A 22,618-nucleotide genomic window follows, 5' to 3' on the forward strand; every position below is an offset into this window, starting at 1 on the left:
TACATTTATCGCAAATCTGTACTTCTTGTGTTGGAATATTAATTATAGTTGGTTTGTAAGTCAGTTTTGGATTATGTAATGGCCTTAACTTTGGGTTATAGATGGCCAGTATGTTTGCTATTTAAAGATGATTTAAATTTTCAGAAAACCCTTGCTAGAAATGTATTCTGAAGCCGTGTATTTTCTTCTGTTATCATCTCCTCTTAACACACATTTTTTATTCCCACCAATCTGTTCCTTAATTTGAGAGGAAATGTGAGTCTGACATTTCCTATAATGGTGATGTATTTTCCTGCTTCTTTCACAAAACAATATAAAGGACACTTTCTTCAGCTTTGATGTTACAGTGCCACCTACTGGTGGGTCTAAAATGTTCCAGGTTCTGCCGGTTGGTGAGAACAAGATAAATCAAAACACGTGGTTCTGTGTGCGACGCCTGTTTTCACTGACAACAACAGAGTCTCTCTCTGACAACTGTTCCCATCGCTGTGTCAAACCATCAGAACACATGGCAGTGTCTGTGTGTGCTGGCTCTCTGCCATGTGGCAGACTCACACAGTCGCACTGTGACTGTTGGCATTGTGGTCGCCTCAGGAGGACGTTGAGTCTCATGAGCACGGGCATTGTGAAGCAAGAGACACACGACATTATCACTGTAGGTATTTCATTTTTAAATTGCATCGCATTATATCTACTAGAGAATATATAACAAAACGAGATTCCATGTGCATTATCTGTCATTAGTTATGATTACTTTTTAAATATTTCCAGTAGGATGTTTTCAGATGAATACAGAGTAAACTGTGTCATTTTTTTTCTCAGTCTTCTTCAGACAAAACACCTCTTGTTTTAGGGCTGCAAAATCTGACCAGGAGAGGGGGCTTTACCCACACTTTTCTTCTGACTGAGGGTATGCCCAGTATTGAGACCAACAAGTCACAATACCCTTCTGTCAGATTTCTTAAAATTGGTCCCTCAAATAAACTTAAAATCAAGTTATGATGCACGTGTAACTGAAATCAGTCAGCATTGCTGTTTTTTGTGTTTCAGTGCCAGTAAACGCATATTGTAAAGACATTTAAAGTTGTGGATTTACTTTCAACTAACTACTTTCACTCATAGCACCTACTTAGAACTCAAATTGTTTCAGAACAGCAGAATGTGAATCTGTTTCTCCTCACATCACAGGCTGTGCCCCGGCCTCCTAAGAATAGCCTGCTGTTTGCTTTTTTTTGTTTGTGCATCATGCCCTTTCGTCAACCCTTCTGAATGGGATGGGACATGAAACTAAGCTCAGAAATGCAACAGGCCCCCGAGGCACCGCGACTGAATGCAGAGCTTTACTTCTCATTATGGTCCTCATAAAGAGGCTTTTGGATACCGCTGGCCTGGGGAGGTCTGTGGAGAAAAGTTAAAAAAAAAAAAAAAAAAGAAAAGAAAGAAAGAAAGAAAGAAAAAGCAGAACAACACTGGTGAGTCTGGATTTGCCAGTCACAAGATAAACATGGCACAGAGATAAAGGACCAACTTTCAGACAGTGCATTCAGAAATCTATCTATCTATCTATCTATCTATCTATCTATCTATCTATCTATCTATCTATCTATCTATCTATCTATCTATCTGTCTGGCCTTTCATCACAGATATATCTGTGTGATGCCATAATTGCAGCACGAGTCTGAGAGAGTGTAACTTCTTACTGTAGAGTACTTCTGTACTGCATACAGTGTGTGTGTATTCAAACAGTCCTGGATTATGAATTCATAAGCTGCCATTGTTGTGGAAAGTGAGAGAGGATGAACAGCAAAACCACCTCATTCACTGTACAGCTGCAGTCGGTGTCTTGAGGCATTTTTACAGTGTTTTGGAAGACAGTGAAGAAAAGGACGGATAAAAATAGTTCCTGTCTGTCCAGTAATGATAAAACCATACCTGCTGATCTGGAAGCGAACCATCATCTGCTTTGAAGAGCAAAAGCCAAGAGCAACATTCAAGACCTCCTATTCTATTCGACAATGCACAAAACACACCACTAAAGTCTACAGGAAGTGGTTCTTTGCATTGTCTAAAATCCTTTTTTTTGATCTCTGTATCTCAAGGTGCGCCAGAGGAGCAGAAGTTGCAGCACTTCGAGACCCAAGTCAGGAGTGCTCTGACAAATTGTATAGAGACAAAGCAGCTCTGCAGCTGCAGGACTGAGACTGTGAGTGTGTGTTTATGTGTGTGTCTTTGTGAAGGGTGGTAAGAACATTAGCTAGTAAAAGCAGCGGATAAAATACTCTTTAATTAATTGCAGAGCAAGTTTTGCCCTCTAGCAAAAAAAGTATGCCTGCCATTTTCAAGAGACCCTGAGAACATTACCGCTGGTGAAAATACAAGCTCCTTGCTGCAGGGCCTTTTCCAGTCGAATTGAATCTGTCTAAACATCAGCAACGAGATCATTACAGTGAGTGCCAGAGAGGGCACAGGTTCGGCTGCATGGCTCAGTTACTAATAAGTAGTTTATATTGTATTGTATAGCTATATATAGTATGTAAGTCATTTTCTATTATTTGGGTCAGTGAAGCTAATATTGGCAAGTGGCAAGATGAACAGAACAGCGGGAGAAGCTGCCTTGTATTAAAGAAAAGTGATATTTCACAGCTGTTTCTGCTGGAACGTGCAGGTTAAGCACAGAAGGTGAATATCCTTCCTCCTCTAATGGCTTGTCCTAGATTTCCCCACCTGCAGTGCCCTTATTTTTCACAGTGGTGTCTAATCCACCATCGCTCTTCCACTTAACACAAAACAAAGCTTCCTACAGTGTTACTCTAGGCAGCCCATGGGAGCTGCTCTGTTGAGACCCAGCTTCATCACATTGTAAGTAAAACACTTTTTATGACATCCATTCCAGGGAGAGGATTATGCCAAATAGATAGCAGGCGCTCACCTCTTGCCTTCAAGCACTCTGCTGATTTATAATGCAATCTATTTAGATTTGGTTTCCATTATTCATGTGTAAATGTACTTTTTTTTCAGTGGGATAATTTGCTTGTTATTGAGCTACTGAATGATATAAAGAGCTTCAACTTGAGTAGTACATAGCCATTTTGTTTTTGATGTAGGCCACCGTTGCTGAAGTGATCAAAGAAAATGTTGCTGCCAGATCGGAGAGTCGGTGTGTAAGTCATTAGCAGCTACCGTCATAATGTCACAACCAGCTGTGTAAACTGCATCTCTTGGCATGCAGAGGTCCCTTGATCTTCCAGTGCCCTCCTCCTATTTCCTGTAACCGCAGCTTTGAATATAAGGCAGAAATGCATTTTCACTGTTTAGGCTCGCCCACACACCACTGCAATATGTGTGTAAATTACAAGAAATTTGCAAATTATTTATTTTTCTTTTATTCTGACCATAGTAAAACCTAATTTGTAGAAACGTATAAAAGAGGTCACCCTTCCCTTTGCCACAAACTGAGCTTGCACATTTAAAAATGGAAAAGAATAAACAGAATAAGGACATTTCCATGTTATAAATGTTACAGTTACAAGCATGTAACTATGCTTCGCAAAATACACAAAGAAAAATATGCAAATAAACGTAGAGCCCTTTATAGTAGAGTAATTTCACACTGCATAAAGCTGTATAAATCAAAAAATATTACAGTTTTTCTCAATTGTTTTGACGCAATTCACACACCAGAAATATCACTCTCACCACTCTTAATGCAGTTCTCAAAATTGTTCGTCCTTTCCCCACGCATATTAGCATTTCTCATTGTTTGTACAAATTGCCATTGTGGTCACACAGTCATTACTAAAGATGTTTTGTCATTGTGTTGATGCATTTCTCATCTGACTCTGACAACTCATGAAAACAGTTTGTATGTTCATTAATGTGAATATACTCTACTACAATTGGTGCCATCTTTAATTTAAATATTGTTAAAAATAGCCCATATAATGTTCTCTGAAGTACAACATTAATACATTAGATCTTCTTTTGGTAAAGAAACAGTGCAGAGAGAAGTGAACTAGAGCAGAATTTGTGAAATAGTTGCAATGCTGAAGAATAAGTCTATTTTTACACACACGCACACATGCACGCACACACACACACATTCCACCGTGTACATACCAAATGGGCTGCACTAACAGCCATTGGGAGCCAGATCAAGCAGAATTAAACAGCATACACCTCAGTGTTGAACAGTGGGGGGTTACACAGGTGATTGTAAAACACAGTCGGCCTAAATAGCGGATTTGCTGAACATAGCGCAGATCAATAAGGACATGGTGAGCCGCCGGGCTGTTACCCCCAAGAGAATTTTCTGTGATGATCTGATCAAACCGCCATGACATTTACATCTCTCTCTCACTCTCTACTTGACACATATGGAGACACACATACATACATGTGCATACAAACATGACATTAAATTCTGATGTGTGCTCATCTCAGCTCAGTGTGGAGACGTGACTGTCAGGAGGCTGTCACTGAATTTATTACCTCAGATTGTGTCATACTCTGGTTTGCACGGGGTGTATGAGTGAGATGGTAAAAATAACAGCCTCACTGTGTAAATATGACCAAAGCCCATTGTAAACCTGCACACGCGCGCACACAACACACACACACACACACACACACACACACACACACACACACACACACACACACTTCTCTCCAAATCTGTTTTTAAATATGAAACACTCACCCCCTGCAGATATGAAAAGTGGTTGTCAAAAGATTTTACTTTGCTCTACCACAGAGAGAAAAAAGCTGTGGTCAGCTTGGATTCAATGTGGATTCAGTTTATTTTTACTCCATAGCTGACTCAGTTTCTATCTGTACATCACAGTATTGAGGCCTCTTTACATTACTGGCTTGTTTGTCCAATTTATTGTAAGTCATAAAAGTGCCTGATGCCCAGAAAATTGATTATGGAGAAATCCTGCAGGGTGAGTGATGCTATTGCAAAGAAAAGAAGACGAATTACAAGGACACTATATTCGGCTCCTGGAGCTTTATTATCCTATCGAAAGCTCAGTCCCTCGCACTGATCCATTCTTTATTGATGTACACAGAACAAACATCCTAAAGGGAGATATGTGAGTCAGACAAAGGGATCGTTCTTTTGTTTGAGGAATTGCTTAGTTGTGTTTAACAAGCAGATCATCTTAAAGACCTGCTTCTGAAGATGACCCTGTGAGAATTAAGTGAGGGCCCTGCCTCCTCACCACTGCTGTGATTTCTCATTTTGTCAATATTGATCTGCGCATCCTGTTATGGAGTTTAAGGAGGGATACCACAGAAGATCGCTGATGGGATGTTGCTTCGAACCACCTCTGCTGTGCATAATGCCAATAAAACGCCCAGAGGTGATCAATGGTAAAGATTCTAGCAGTGGGAGAATGTTATGCTTGTTTGATAAATGAACCTTGGTTTGTTTTTATGAGGAATGTAGTATAAAGCCTCCTGAAATAAAACAAGTTCAGTGTGAATACACAAAAAGTAAATGTTATTTATTTAGAATTAAAAGTGAAAAATATGATTTAAGGTGCAGCGTTGATACCTGTGCATAAAGCCATAGATGAATTCCACTTTCTTTACATTTTCATTGGTTTGAATATGTATCTATGTATAATGTGCAAAGTACAAAATGTCTTTGAATTGAAATGTGGCACATCAACACGGTATGTGCTTTCCCATGCCAGCATGCCTCTACTGTAACTACACCATATGTGTAAAAATAAATGTTATGAGTATGACATATGTGTTAGAGATGTGCAGAAACACAGCCTGTTGTCCTGTCCTCTCCATGGGAGCACATGGTGCGCTGCTGTGACAGTCAGCATTGAACACGTCTTTGGGGATGCTCCATTATTTACACTGTGCCTTCGTGTGGCCCCGATGAGACATGACAGGAGCCACAGGAAGCTCATGAATTAAACAGAAGGGCCTAAAAGCACAAGGGGAGGGTACAGGGTGATGGGGAGGCCCGAGGAGACAGCAGAGCACTAGGGCTGCAGATTGCAACGCACATGTCGCCGCGGCCTCAGGGGCTGGAGAGAGGTGAGGCAGGGAGGAAGAGACACGAAGAGGGAGATGAGAAAGTAGAGGGGGAAAAAAAGATTTTGCTGAAGCAGTAGAATGAAGATGGAAACAGTGGAAAAGATATAGACAAGAGGAGAAAACAGCAGCTGATAGAAATTCTCTAAGGAGGTTGTAATGAGACCGACCAAGAGGAGGGAAATAGCTAACAGAGCAACAGCAGTCTTAATTTTGTCTGAGAGACATTAATCCCTTACTGATGCATATAAAATACAGGAGTGAGGATGATGTCATGCATTCAGTGGACAGTTAGTGGGGTGTGTGATGTCTCAGCTGTTGCTCAAATAGGCTGGGCAGCGAGTAGCTCCTGGTGTCAGCATGTCTGCACGTCCGGATGGATGGGATAACCTCATTTGGACTGTGACTCATCACCTGATGCAGCAAACCAATACACCGTAGCTATGGGCAATAAAAGATTCCAGCAATACCATTCCTGTTTTAGTGAAGTGTTAAAATTTGACTGATGGGTATTGAGGTCACAGACATGAATGTTGAATTTTGACCGATGATGAATTTCCTGCATACATTTATATCAATAAAGGGTCTTACATTGTATGCATGCTGCATATTTATAATCATACTAAATGCTACCATTTGTCTCAGGATTAACCCTGGATGTGGATTAGTATGAGCTTGTGCATGTAATATCTCAAATACAATGGCTATTTGCAGGATGAGACCATGCTTTTATGTCTTTCTCTCTCTCTCTCTCTCTCTCACACACACACACACACACACACACGTTCACACACACACATGTGTTTTATGAGTCTGATATTTGTAAGTAACTTTTTACAGGAAGTGCCTCTAATGACAACCCCTTTCATTGGCCCCCAAGGAGCTGCTGTCCGTCTCTCATGGCAACCCCAGACGGGAAAAGGAACCGCCCAGCCCATTGGTGCCAGGGTGATATCATCTGATCATCAACCTCAAACATGGGCTCTGAGCCACACAGTGCATTTTCATATAGTGGAAGGTCTTCATCCTTCACTTTCCCCCTTTTATATTCAGAGCATTTTTTCTGCAAATATTGATCCTGCAGAACAAGTGAAATTAGCTTGTCATATAAAATGGGAAGTTGTGGGCATTATATAGCTGAATGGAAGCCAAGTAAATTAGACTTATTAACTTGAATCAGTAAAATCCTTTTTTTTTTCAACCTCAAGCTGAATGTATCTCCTCTTATTGATGCAGTCCATTAGTTGTAATAGTAGTCTGTCTGTGGAGTATCAGTTGTCATCCTACTTGTGCTTGAGTGCTCTTAATTCCCTGCAGAGCCCATCTGGACAAGCATCTTTTCAACCAATATGACAAGGCACTACAATGCAAAATTTACAGGCGGGCATCACGCAAGCTGGACATTTATGCAATCATTTCAATTACTCCTGAATTAACGTCTATATTCCCAACCCTGCTGCAGCATATTTAATCAAAGTAGTCAAGCAATGACATGCCAGTGCATTTACATGAAGAATTTCAATGACATAGATCAATGCAGAATGTAAAATAATTAAAAAAATAAAGTCTAATTACATAAATGAATAGCAGAGGACTTGCGATCTTTGCCAAAACAGGAATTGATGTCCTCGTTTAACCTTATTTTCCCTCTTCCAACACACAATCATTAAGAAACTAAACAAAGTATGTGCTTGAGTTTGCAGAGGGGATGCAATGGATTAAATATCCTCCACTCCAGCGCTCTGAAAAAAAAAATAAAATCCACATTTCTCTTTTGAAGAACAAATTAGAAATGGGTCTCTGAATGTCTGTGAATATCTGTGTAGGAGTGAGTGTGAGAAAGACAGACAACATTAATTTCTTTGTTGTATCTTTGTTCTGCATGTGCACAAGAGTGTTAACATAATATTCCCACGAAGAAAGAAAAAACTGTAACCATGTGTCACCCAATACACAACACCAAACACTTGGTGCAACAAGGCTGTGTTTGACGTGTTATTTTGTCTTTATCTGAAGGCTCAGAAACCATTAGGGTGAATATAGAAGTCACTGCTGATGCTGCTAAGTGTCAGTAATTATAAGATTTAAAAAATGAAGGCAATGCAATCGCACTAATTTTGATTTTCCAGAAATATTACTGCATCTAGAGTTCAGCATACTGCAAATTCTACTCTCATGCAGTCTCCTTTGTCAATGTTGTCCTCATATCATAAATTGAGAAGTTGTGCATGCAGAGAGCTTAAGCTTCTCTAAAAGTGTGACTGAGGGGGCCATGTGCTCTCTGTCCAACCCCCCACCCCACAATCTCACCACCACTCTGCCCATATGTGCATTCGAGTGGCAGCTGCAAACTCCCCCGCTTGCCCTCTGAAAAAAGAAAGTGAAAAACAGCTCTCTACACCACAGTGAAAGTAGGAGAGCTTTTCTGGTCAGACTGTGTCTGGCTGCGTCTGTGAGAGAGAGTGAAGAAACCAAATGAAAACAAAAAGAAAAGAGAAGAAGGCTTTTGGAGTCCATTGCTCCAGGAAACAGTAAACCACTAATTTGAAAGAACTCTGTTGCCAGTATTTATCTGTGAATGCAGAAAGTCTCTCCTTTTTTTTGTAATTTCACACTGTTTTGTAATTAAGTCAATGCATCCGACGCGTGCATGTGTACACACACCACCAGCACACACAACCTGCAGTTATCCACTAATAAAGGGACACACCTCCCCATCTGCCTTCTCTAACTCCCTTTGGGAACAGCAGGAGGTGTAGAGCAGTAGACTGTGCCATAGCCTGCCTGACCCATTAGTACCTCACTGACACACAGAGGCTGGGCCGGCACATATTGCACACATTGAGGCAACGCCAGCGGAAGTCGCATTCGGCCCCAATTACAATTAGAATATTACAAGATAAGCAGGCTGTGCTGCACACACAGACACAAATATGCAGCAGGACTCATACTCTCTGTTTCACATACACCACAACACTCATTGAAATGTCACCTCATACATACACACACACCAAATCTGTTCAGCAACAGAAGGACCTGCCGCCTCCTGCAGCATAATACCCATCTTCTGCGAAGGAGGAACTGAAGCCATGTGGATTCATTGTATACTAAACAGACAGGATGAAACGTAACAGAAAAAAATCTTTAATTCAAGGCCTAGTTTAAATATGTCATAGCCTACAAAAGTCAAACTAGCAACAGAAAGCTGAAGCCAACAATATCATGGTGCACCGATGACATGAAACTCAAATGGTATGGATAAATTATACAAAAACAAGACATAGACAATTTATAATCAGCACGATGTCTTGTATGGGTTTGCTTGAGTCATTCCATGCAGCTTTAATGCATAAAATAGATTTTGATGTGAGCTAATGTATGAGTGTGAACCACAAACACTACATAGTACATCCTGGCACGATCTGAGACATATTCTCAGAAACACACTCACTGGAGTTATCTTTTCTGACTACTGAAAGTTTCATGTCACATCTCCGAATTCACATGGGTAATTCACATATGACATAAAATTTTAAGCATCTGGTTAACATTGGACATGGCATGGGAGGGTTTCATAAATCCCATGAAAGTAATGTTGCACATCCAGGCCCCTACTCCCGAGGACCTTTGCTCACGCTATCCATCCATGTGTCACTCACTCCCTTTTTTAAACTTTTATGTTAATCTGGTGAATTATTCACAGATGTCCCGATGTGCCCACGAGTATCCTCTGATTGAGTTGAGGAAGAGAAGTTGGCCTATGTGCTTGATCCAGGAACTTGGAACATGCAGTATGTATCAGTGTATGCACTTCACCTCAGACACTCACCGCTTAAGCACTTAAATAAGACACCAATTATGAAGGTTGTTTTGAAGAAAGTGTGTGTGTGTGTGTGTGTGTGTGTGTGAGTCTGTGTGTGAGGGAGTTGACAGAAAGAGATATTGTGGAAGGAAGTTGACGTGCATTTATGGTCTGTCACACTCACTGATGTGTTACAGTTTATATCTAATGTATGACTGTTACCTTGTAGATCCTGACCACACAGAAGATGACTGAAACCTTGGTTGCAGAAACAGTCTGCCCACTTCACTCTGACATAAATGACTATGAGGAGAGAAAAAAATATCTTGTTACTCAAACTTACACAGACCAATGACTAATTGCAATAGATAATTCATTTAGCAGTGAAGGGTGGCTGTTACCCTCACATTTCTAACAGCAAGGGAGCTTATTTTCTAAATGACTTTAAAAGACATGACGCTGCTGCCTCACATCACAAGAATCATGTCAGTAAGTAAGTAAGTAACAAAAAAAAAGAAAAAGAAAAAAAACCTGTCACTGTCTTCAAAGGCATATGAGGGTGGAGAGCTTCCCATGTGCTGTCTTTGAGGGCAATGAAGTGTTATGATAATATGACAATGAATATGGATGAGAGCCCTCAGTTGACACCCAGTCAGGCTCCCATGGTACTCAAATCAGTGCCCATCCTCATATCTGACAATGCAGTTATGGTGAAACAGAGCAGAACAGCCAGGCTGCCCTGCCGCTCTCCTTCACACAGCCTTCCTCCCCTCGGCAGTCTGTCAGAGCCACCCCCCCTCCTGTGACACACATGCAGAGATACAGAGATGAAGACAAAGACATGAAAGTGTACAGACAAAATCACTGAATACACACACACACACACACACACACACACACACACACACACGGATAGAATTCCAGCGGTTGGATTTTGGACCTCGATCATTTAACCTGTGAAACCGCCTTTTTCATACTCTGTCACACACATGTACAGAGTCAGTGGGTGATGTCAAACATGGAATAGAGGATAGCTCCACCTCTCAGCAGGTATGAAACTGGCCTTTTCACATCTGTTGTCTGCCTGGGAAAGACAATTAGCCACATCCTGCCTGAGACTACTGGACCAAACAGCAATGGGGCCTATAGCATGACCATACAGTGAATGAAGGATGAATGATTTCTAAATGAAAAAACAAAACAAAATACGACCAGGCTGTTGTGTCACTTCAAGAGCCCACTTACACTGGCGTGTCCTACGTGGTTAATGAGCATGCTTGAGTGTATGACTATGGCTAGTGGTACATGTTTGTTTTGCATGTTTATAACTGGGTCTTTGTGTATTTTCATGTGGAGTGGCTCTTATGGTTGTATGTCAAGTCAGTGTCACACAGATTTCACAGTTTGCTGACCTTCTGTGTCACAGGACTTAAGGGAAGCCTGTGCTTTAGTGGAGAATGTAGACATCAGCTCCCTGAGTGACCCATGGGAATGCAAGGTGCGCCTCCTCCTGAGTGGCAGTATAGTATTTTCACACCCTGGCCCGTCCCTGCATGTCAGGAGCCATTCGTCATGACAGGAGCACTCAGAAAACAGTGAGAGTGAAGGAGAAGGCACTGATGCTTTGTCACTCACATTAGATCAGAGAACACTGCAAATCAGCAAATCTTTGGATAAACTCAGGGGGACTGACAGCAGATGTCACCTATCTATCTATCTATCTATCTATCTATCTATCTATCTATCTATCTATCTATCTATCTATCTATCTATCTATCAAGGATAATAAATGTACTTTACTTTAAAGACAACGTTAAACTCCAGTGAGCAACGAGGGGACATCCAGACACCCTTTTTTTTCACAGTGCCAGTTGCTCTGAGACGGATCAATGTGGAGGTGGAATGGTGATGGCAGCTGCCCTGAGGGCATGACTGGAGATGGTAGGCGGAAAACAACAGTGGCCCACTGCTCTGGCTGCTCAAAACCATATCAGCTATATCAGGTCAAGGTCAGCCTGTTGCTTACTTACTGGAGCTTACAATTCAACTTCCCAGCCTGCAAACAACATATGAATGTTTAAAGGGGTATTTAAGAAAAAAAGGGCAATTTCACTGTGCTCAATCTAGATGCAGCTGGTGTGATTTATGTGTGCTGAGTTGGCTGATGTACCCCTTGGTCAACATGTGCTCTCTCTTTTCACTTTTGTATCCCTTCCATTTCTTTTAAAAAGGGCAGGTGTTCAACATCAAAACTCTTTTTAGATGTCATTATCAAACTATGCTCTAAAGGAAATATGTTAAAAGTGGCAATATGAACAAAAGAAGTATTTAAAATAAAATGTGAAAACCTCTAAGAGATGCTACTTGTCCTGTTGCTAAAACCTTATGACCTTAATATTGCTTGTAAATGCCTCTCATTGCATGTTTATGTGCACAGGCTCATGCGCAGGTCCAGTAAAAGTGAACACGTTTTGTTCTACACTTGTTTTGTGGTCCCTAAAAACCAAGTCTACTAACAACAGACATCAGCAGACTTCTGTTATCCTCCCTGGTGATGCTCCGGCAGGCCTGCACGGCAGCCATCACTTCTTGCTTGTTTCAGGGGGTATTTCAGTCTGACCATTAGATGTTTTGTCGCCATATGTCAGACTTTGCTAGTCAAGCATTTGAGTATATATAAAAAACCTTCTCAGTTGCCTTGTCTGCATGATTAGGATCATTGTCCTGTTGCACTGTCCTAAAATTAGGCAACTATGTATGCAAATACTGTAAGGCCAAAACATACCAAACAATCGAACACCTATCACTGTCCACATATTTTCTGACTGCATTGTAAGTAGCCACTGAGTATCTGTGTTAGTCTGTGAAACAGGATGCAGTGGCCAAATGAGTGAGAATTCAAATAAAATACTCAGTGTGGCTAAAATTAACAGACTCTCTGTCACCAAGCCAGAGTTATATTGAGACTGTCTTCAGCAGTGTGTCAAAGTGATAATTAACAACTCCCACTTGACCATATGCATATTTCATTCAGTCAGAAGCAGTCAGAAGCAAAGAATGAACATTATGTAAACCGCCAGGCTGGAGTTACTGAATAATGTCAATCCAGTAGACTGACAAACCGTATTCCTTGGAGAATAAGAAGCAAATCAATTTGTGGATTTAACAAAAGAGATTGCAAATTAATCCTTTATCCTAGTAATCCTTTTCACGATACCCATTACTCATCAGATAACAAAAAAATGACTTGTTCATGGTTGTTTGCCTCTGGTTTAGACAAACATCTGTGCTGCTTGTCTGAAAGCCTGTCTGCTGCAGGTTTACAAGTTGCACCTACTCTCTGACCCTATGACAAAATAACTAGAAAGCTGTGTTTCAAACAATGGGAACACTATCATATTCAATCTATCCTAAAATCAATTAGGATACAAGTCCCATTCTCAGGAGCACTGATTGAAGATGTCATGGATTGAGTCGGCGTTTTGGCGCTCTGTGTTCACTTGGCTGTGTCTGCTCGGTGACTGGAGAGGAGTGGGAGAGGGAGGGGAGAAAGAGCAGCGCAGCAGCGGGCAAGCCACCAGCTCTGAAACCCAGAAAAAAAGGCGAACTCAGCTTGTATACGCAAGAAAAAATACTTTGGTTTACGACATGGTAGTTCGCACAGAATAATATAGCGCTCCGGGGATTCAGGAAATAAGGCTGGGTCGTCTGTGGACTCTATTCGATACGACTGGAAACTCAGAAGGAGAGAAAACAACAACACTGGAAAAAAGACGGGGATTACACACAACAGTGACAATAAAACAACACTCCCGACAAGTGGTCTGTCTGGTGCCGAGGGTGAAGTCCGAACAAAAACAGGAAATATTGGTGAATTGATATTCTATTTGAAACATTTTAAATGTGAGTTTCCAGATAGCGTTTCTGTATGAACTTTAAACTCAGGAAACAATGAAGACATAGCAAGCAAGAACTCATCAAGTGTCTCGAAGCTACTAGCCATCCCGCTAGCTTTAGCGTGGCTATCCTGCAGCGAGCGAATGCGAGGTAAAGCTAACGCCCGCTAGTGCAGCTAAGTAAGCTAAGTTAGCTTATCGGCTAACGTTAGCTGGCTAGCTGAACGCGTTTTTGAGAAACTTTTGGTGTTGTTGCCCCGGAGCCCAAACACTGAAGGAGTATTGTAAGAACAGAGGGGAAGGGCAGGTTCCCTTCTGGACTTTTTCCCCTCTACGTATTTTCCTAATATGATGGCTGCGGAGGTCAGCAGTGAGGATACGGGCTCGGTCACGACAGGGACAGGGGTGGCAGGCGGAGGAGGCCCGGACACGGCCCCTTTCCCCTACTATCCCAAGACGAACAGAATGCGAGTCACTGATTTGGGACAAGGACCCACATCAACCCCCCGCCAACATTCAAACACATCGCCGGACTCACTTCCCGACATGATCTATCCCATGCCTAGCGGGGATATGACTGGACCAGTGCTGCCCGCAACAGGGAGTGGCGGAGCAGGAGGTGGACATTCAGTTTTCCAAGGAACAAGCTCAGGGACCGTGGGCGGCATGTGCTGCTCTCCCACTTTGGAGGGTCCAGCTAGTCGGATTTCACCCACATCAACCGACCCAGACGGGCCCTCTGTCTTCCCCCCTCTGCCACCACCCCCTCCTCCCCCTCCAGGCTGTGGGGGGCTCAGCGGCACTATGGATGAAAGCGACATGCAGGATGGACAGGAATACGAGGAAGAAGAGGTGGTGTTCCCCCTCTCTGCACCTCCCACGAACCAGTAAGTATATCACCAGTGAAAATTACGTCTTGTTCATTGATACCTAGAAGTCAACATTTTGAAGCATCCTGTACTCTCTGTGTTTACTTCCTTCCTGTTGTCAAACAGTTGAGGTCTGAATTTGACTTAATGTTGACTCGTGCAGGTCCAATAGTAACTTGTGCTACTCACAGCTGGCATCAGGTATGATCTAAATTTACAGCCCACAATCACTGCTCCATGTACTGTGGGTTTTTATTACCCAATAACTGAACAGTTGTGGCCATGAATTAATCCCAATTTATCAAAATCAGTATCTACCACCTATCTTTTTGTCATTTGTGAACTTGTTATAATTTTTGGAAGAACCCCAATTACTTAGTGTTGAATCGGTAGCAGAATATGCATGTTGATTTATACATTGAGCCAAAGTTAAATCAAATTGTTAATAGATTGAATTGTTCAACCACTGTTCAAAATGAAGTTAGCAGGGCAGTATTAATCTAGGCTATCTGTAAAATAAGAAGTGATGCAATTATGCTATAGATGCCAGTTTTAAGCATTTTTCATAACTGACTGTCTATCACATTATTAAACAATTACTGATTAAATATAAAAAAATATATTGAATGTACTGAGATGCATCTTAATCTACCAGGAAAGCTATGTTTAAACAAGTGGCATGAGCTACTATCACAGCACAACCCAAGTAATAAGTATGTAAATAATAAATACAGATACTTTATTTAATGAATCAACAATGAATAAGTGAAATAACACAATAAAAATTGCTTCTCCTGCTTCTGTTATCATAATTCAAAAAATGGTCTAACAATATTAAAATTCCTAAACATAATAATTGCATATAACTTGTATGATTTTTTCCATTACATAAATAAGAGGAGACTAAAGATACAAGACACTCAAAGCAGAGCCTAACTCAGTCTATACACATAGACCTACCTACGTCATGTCAAAAAATTGTATCGAATGTTGCATTCTCCCTGAGTCTTACTGGTTTTCCTTCAAGAATATGTGCACATCCACCAAGTAGGGGGTTAATTATGCAGTCTTTTCATAAAAAAAATTTAAAAAATCAGCAGGTCAGTTTTGCCATAAAGGAATGTTAAGAGGAAGCAGTTAATGTGATTTGGTTTGAAGAGTTTCAGATGACAAATGCTAACTTCAGTCTGGATGAGGTCAGTGCATGTCATCTAGGTAAGCAACAGTTTTAATCTGTACCTTTCCTGTAGTATCAAAAACCATTTGTGTCATGCCTGCATCTTGGGCTCTAACCACAATTGCTCTGTATGCTTGAGCGTGACTCAAGGTGCTGGGAAGCACCTGTATGGATAGGCCTGATATTCAGTGGATGTACAAATACTTTACTGTTGACTGTTAGTACTGTATATTCTTAATTAATTAAATGCTTAATTTTGATAATTTTAACAAGAATTACCCCTTTACATTTGTTATCTAGAGTAAGGTTAATCCATTCTTTTATAGCTGACTTGTGATTGGTACAGTGTCACTTTAATCACTCTGTTATTGAAGTAGCACAAGCCTGAATGAGGGTATTTGTAAACCTTTTTTTATTGCAGCATGGAAAATGCACCCTAAGCATTGTATTAGGATTGCATCTCTAATTATAGTTATTTTTTATGAATTTATCAGGCATGCACACAAGCACCTGTGTGTGTGCTGGTGTTGTAATAACCTAAATACAGCTCTCCCATTTGTTACAGTCTCATTAGAGAACTGCTGAGCTTTGTCATTTCTGGCCCTCATACTGTGAGATATGGAAGTGACTGGGCCTGGAGTGTGGATTCAGCTCTTATTTTAGGAGCCACTCTATATCTCCCTGTCAGATTACAGGGGAAGGGGAAGGCCAGCATTTCACCAGTCTTGCCTGTATTGGTAATGAACAACCCTAAATGGAATTAACTGCACTCGAATCCAAGTTCTTACATATAGTACTACTATGGAAGTAACCCTCTGGTCAAGCATATATGGACGTCTTCATGGGTTTGCACTTGCATTCCAGTTTATCAACTTGCAGAGTTGCCAGTGAGGCAGTGGAACAGTTGTCACTTGTGCATGAATGGGATTGATTTTCTTTGGTCTTGCTTGTTTCACAATGAGTGACTTGTACTCAAATGTGTATCTGCTACAATCACTAACACATAACTTTACACGCTAGTGAGAATCAAAATGTATCTACTGACTCACTCAGGCCTACTCTGAGATGCTTTACTCAATCAAGTTGTGCAAGTTGCACAACCAAAGCTATATTCCGCTATATTGGGTTTGTGGTTTTGGTGAATTGCTTGCAGTGGTGATGAATTCACTGGAAAGACGGACCATATATCTTGGTTAATTTGTGGTTATTAATAGCCCGCACTTTCCCAATAGTGTTGTGAAGTGTATGACAATGTTTACTGAAATGAGACCTACCTTTATGGCCTTTTATGGACATTGAATGTGAAGAATACACTAAATGCACAATGTAGATATGTGGAAGGATGTGACATTTAATATTTCAGTATTATTAGAGAAATGTCCCTTGTTTAGAAAAAAGACTGAGGTCAAATGCTGAATGTATTTGTGTGTTCATCACTAGAACCTACCAATGGCAATATATACGCAAGGCCAGACACAAGCTCTCCAAAGAGTTAGGCACACAGTTTTCATTCATCTTCTCATCTGGCAGTGGATGACTCTCTACAACAGAAATTTTATAAGGTGCTGTATTTGCCTTGTAATGATGACTCAGTTAAAGCAAGGGTATGTCATCCCTCCAGAATGTGTCACTGATCCACTGTGATAGACACTGCAGTTATGTGGACCATCTGCGAGGAAAATGGATCACAGTCATGTACAAAGCTGAGGTTTTCGCCTGCAGGCAATATAGTGAAGCTGATGGCTGTATTTTTTGGCATACAATCAACTCATCTTGTGTCATGCTATTTATATGAACATCCTGTCTACGTGTAATACAAGACATGCGTACATTTGTTTTTTGACTTTTTTTTTTTTTTTTACTTTTTTTTTTTTTTTACTTTTTTTTTTTTTTTACTGTGCCTATAATAGCATTTGCCAGTGGCAAATCTACCATTGGCAGCAATGGGTGTTACATTCACAGCTGACTACCCACACTACCCAGAGTGATTTTGAATCTCACCCTGCCCCCTCAGCTGTGTAGCTAGCTGTGTATGCCCTCTGTAATCAGGCTGATCTTGTATTCCTTTGAGTTATGTTAAAGTCTGCAAAGTGCGTATTGGAAGAATGATGGTGGAAAACTTCCACACTATTGAAAGTGGTCCCAGTGTGTGTTACACAGTGACTATGTGCACTCTGCTGCACAAAGTGCAGTAGAGTGAAAATGTCTGTGTGAGTGAGAGAGAGACACAAACAGCAGTCGCATTCATTCACACCTCTGTACACCAGTGTGCCATTCATAAACAATGGCTACAGCACTGTGATAAGAATTTCACACTGATGATAGCTTAACGAAGAGCCAAGAGCAAAGATACCAGGTGGCCCTCACAGTGCGCGTTCCTGCTGCCTTTGGAAGCCTCAGGCCCATTGCCTGAGCTTAAACAAACAGCTCGTTGGGAAACGAGTCGTTGAGTTTGAGTTTCCACGAAGATTAGAGAGGATTTTAAGTCATAAAGGGCTTCCCTGGTGGTAGGAGGAAGGAGAAAGAAGGGAAAGAAAAGTTGGATTTGAAGATCAGTGGCTTTGTGAATGAGTTTACCAGATTTAGCAGTTGGCTGTGGAAACATCTCTGTAACTCCTGTGTTAATTGAGTACCCGCGCCACCTAATTGCCCTGTGTGTAGGGTTGCAGAGACAATGGAATTCTGAAATGGCACAGGGATCATGTCACATAGCTTAACTAGGTTATTCCCTGATGGAGGCCGTTCCCTCCGGCCAAAATGTTACAGCACTTTTATAACAAAGCAGGGTTTTATAAATGGGATTGGATCAGTCATTACACCGTTTTGATGACTGGTGAGCCCAGCAATTAGTATTAAGCCTGTAATTTCCTGTTGGATTTTTTTAAATTACTGCAATATTCCATGCTAGTAAACTATATAGACTATTGTAGCTTATATTAAACTGTGTTTGCACTTTGTCACTGAGGATGCACATGCTTAGGGTTGGTTTACTTCACCCACTGATTGAAATACCAGTCCCATATTTATTAGTGTAAGATCTGTGTTGTGCATTGATAAGGGAAAGCCTATGGTTTCCATGCATTTTCAATGAGTTATGCAATGTCCTGTCATGCCCTTCCAATACCCACACTGCCCTGCCTTTTCTCTCCAACATCCTGTTTTCAAGACTTCTGAGCCACTCATTGTGGCATTAACAGGATCGTCAGAAGCATTTCAGTTGTTTTAGATAATACCTACGATTTTGGAATTTTAATGACTTTTCACATGACTGAATGATACAGAGCCTACAATTCATTTTTCAATATAGGGTAAAATTCCCCCCTTAAATGCTTCACATAAGTTTGGTGGTATTACTTGTGAGCTTCTGAGGCATGAGTCAGGGAAGAAAACATTAAAGTTTGGGGCAGATCTGATTAAAGGGGTGGACTTTCTTCAACATTGCTAGACAATGTATGGCTCTTGATGTAAAATATCAGACATCTGTTTACATCTGTGTGTTTATACAGTTTGGTGCAGATCCAGATAAAAATGCATATCTGCTGGAAGAAAATGATGAATCCACATTACAGACAGAGTTGTACTTATTAGTAAGTAACAGTGTAGACACCAGCAGCATTTAGGAATGTTTATATCAGTATTTAATTGACCATGAATCTATTACAATAAATTAATAGAGCTATACTTGAAAACAAAAGATGTGTAGTGAGTCAGTATGTGCTCTACTGAGTGCCATCCTAGTTATCTCTTTCTCTTCCTTCTCTCTTAGTGAACATCTCAGGCACTGCTGTTTTTGCTAGTCCTTTTGGGTTCCGGTGGTTTTTTTTCTGAGCAGGTTCCCCTTCTGTGATATATGTTTGGACACACTTTCCCATTCCCATTGAATGGGAATGGGAAAGTGGTGCTGCAACAGCAGAGAGAGCAAGAAAGTGTGCGCCAAGTGTGTTGTCCAGGGCAGAAGGTGGTCCATCTGATGCAGCGCTTTCGACTACTTATCTTTCATTCTGCACCGGTGCAAACATTGACTGAACATTATTAGACATTGCCGTAAATGTGTGTGAGAATTTCCCACACTCTAAGATCTAGATATGTGGGAATCGATGAAATTATGTGCTATTCCCACAACTATGCACTGAAATTCAAGACCTGTGATAGATTGCGGACTTTGCAGAGAAAGTGTTACAAGTGCCCTTAAATATAGTAAGACAGACATGACTTCCTCCACAGAAAGTACAGTAAAGGTGTTTTAACAGTGATGTAACTGCATTGTTACTTGTGCAAAAGAACAGCCACAAAATTGAAAGCTGATTTTGCAACTGTGTATATTTGTATACATTACTCTCCACATTCAGTATGTCAAGAAATGGTGGCTTTAATTCAGCAGGAAGAGAATGTTCTTAACTGGACACCCCTGCTTGTAGAAATTAAATCTCAGGAGGAATATTGTATGGGTAGATGACAGTGAAGCCTATTATCACTGATGTAATGATGTTATTTCAGGGAGGCTGATTCACAGCAGGAAAGTTGAGATGTCGGCTTTGGTCCCCGTGTGCCTGGTTGTGCATTAAAATGATGGTGGTCGGTTAGCATTCAGACTGAGCGAGGCTGAAGATGCATGGATGGCCCTTCCCCATCTCTCCATCTGTATAGTTTAGGTCTGCTCCGGTGTGCTGTCACTCTCCTACCCTGACTGAGGGTAACAAGCTGTGGCAGTCCACTGTGTGCAAAGCAAAACAAAACCATTTCACAGCTGCCGTCAGTCCTCCAGAGCTCTCCACCGACTTTCTTTCCACTGTGGAAACTTGAGCATGCAAATATAAGTAAATGGTTAAGGGATCACAATTTGCATAATAGTTGTTTGGCCAGTTGGTTAGTGCTAAACCAAAACAGTTTACATTAAAAGCTGAGGCGTTTGTTCATTTACTGAAAGAATGTTTGATGTGGTTTTGAAACTAGTCTGACATTTGCAGGGTGAACAATTTTAATGTAATTGTGTGTTTTGATCTTGAGGCATGATTGAAGCGAGGTGTATGTAAACTTCAGCCTAAGGCTAATGCAGGTCACGAGTTGGTGGTTTGTTTCCACTAATGCATGTCTGTGTATGTGTGTGTTCATGGGTAGCACATAAATGTCCATGTGTGTGCAGAGATGCCACTCCCTACCCTTGCTGCCCCACTGCTTCAAAAGCCAATAGGCAGCATGCTCATGATGCGTGGCTTTATGAGTGAGAAAAAGCACTGAGTAAGAGAAGGAGAAAGTCAGTGGAGGATGAAGTGGGAGCAAAGACTACAGAGCTACTGTCTGCCTCAGTCTCTGAAAGATCCACTTGTGTAATTCTTCAGAACAGGATAACAGAACCAGACATGATCATCCAATTTTCCTCAAATTAGTTAGCATATCTAAATGCATGGGGGTAACAGTCTCCATCTCTGTGTCTTTCTGATCATCTTACTTCAATGGATATCGTTGACCCTAGTTATGAGAGATGACTGTACCAGGGCGACAGCAGGGTCACATCATCATGCCTTGTATGGATTTAGAGCTGCCTTTGCTCTGCTTTTCACGTCGGAGCTCACAGTTTTTGTCTGGCCAGCAGCAGTATCAGTGGAGTAGGTGCACCTTGTGAGACCACGGGACACTGGAGGGAGATGCAGCAGAGGGCGAACTCAGCGTAAGTGGGGCATTAGATCACCTCGCAACTCGTACCTTGCCTCCCCAACAATCGGCTGATATTTTTTTGTTTTAGTAATACAGTTTTATGCTAGATGTTAAAAATATTTTTTGTTAAATAGGTAAAATCATGTGTGTATGTATGTGTGCAGTTAATTTAATGTTATTCAGGTGACTTTCTTCTATATGAGATCTTTCAGCCAATTGTGTTCATCTGACTTTTCAGTACAAATGTCACAGGAAATTCATCATAGATCTTTTATGTCCTTGCTGTTTTGCATGGAAATGTGTTATGTGGATAGTCAGACGCTTATGATATGATGGTACAATTTTATCTTAACACATAGTTCACAGATCTTACAAGTGGAAATCGGGAAAGTCATACTACATGTGTAACTACATAGTAATATGTGATGTCAAGACACCTAATGGAGTACACTGGCTCTATTTAAGAATGTTAGTGGCGTGTTTACTGGGCCTTAAATTTGTGTGTAGCAAACATGTTGTACTCAGTAACCCCTATAGACAGTTGGCAGCTCCACTGAGGCGCATTGCTAATGTACAGTAATGCAATGTTTCATTACTTTTTGATACTGATGAGGGCTGACAGTACGTCTGTGGAGATGTTTGAGTACAGCCACATCCATCAAGACAGAAGAAGATGAATAAGAAAGACATAAGCTGGGGAAAGAGAGTTCACAAAAGACCTTAATGAGAGATAGACAGACTGACAGAGAGACGAGGTCCAAATCACTCAAGTCACAGCAAGCTGTTTGTCAGATTTCTTTAGGATGTGGTAACGTTTAAGCACAGAGTACAAATTGTAGAATCTTTGGTTACCTGAAATTGTCAAAACATAATTTTATTATCAGCACATTACAGTATTAAGTAGTAGTCGTATTAAAAGAATGGATGATGTAGAACAGTCTCACCAATCCATTAACTGAGGCTTATTAAATGGTTAAATCCGACCAAACAGTCTGGGTTTCATTACTTTTTAAAAATAGTTATGCTTGAATGATTTGGGTCAGTAGAGTATGCGGTGTCCTCATTTTGAGCACAAATTTTTTCCGAACACTTGGTTTCCTTTTCAAACTGTAGCTTGTCAATTCTTCAACATATGTGCTGTTTTAGCAATAATTTCACCTTGGGATG

General features: G+C 41.0%; 1 protein-coding gene and 1 long non-coding RNA gene across 3 annotated transcripts in view; both read left to right on the forward strand.

Annotated features, from left to right (window-relative positions):
* The first annotated feature begins 459 nt into the window (after positions 1-459).
* On the forward strand, positions 460-7,999 carry LOC111231174. Its single transcript, XR_002665476.1, has 3 exons — positions 460-655; positions 2,101-2,204; positions 6,933-7,999. It is a non-coding gene; the product is annotated as an uncharacterized LOC111231174 (long non-coding RNA).
* Positions 8,000-13,408: 5,409 nt separating this feature from the next.
* The window catches only part of rasa1 (RAS p21 protein activator 1), a 28,668-nt gene continuing 19,458 nt past the window's right edge, over positions 13,409-22,618 (forward strand). For both annotated transcript variants that reach the window (XM_022752303.1, XM_022752310.1), the window contains exon 1: positions 13,409-14,637. In XM_022752303.1, the coding sequence (XP_022608024.1) occupies positions 14,099-14,637 (539 nt within the window). In that variant the 5' untranslated portion in view covers positions 13,409-14,098. The remainder of the gene's footprint in view (positions 14,638-22,618) is intronic.

Source organism: Seriola dumerili, unplaced genomic scaffold, assembly GCF_002260705.1.
Source record: "Seriola dumerili isolate Sdu_G_001 unplaced genomic scaffold, Sdu_1.0 BDQW01000017.1, whole genome shotgun sequence".
Classification (NCBI taxonomy): domain Eukaryota; kingdom Metazoa; phylum Chordata; class Actinopteri; order Carangiformes; family Carangidae; genus Seriola; species Seriola dumerili.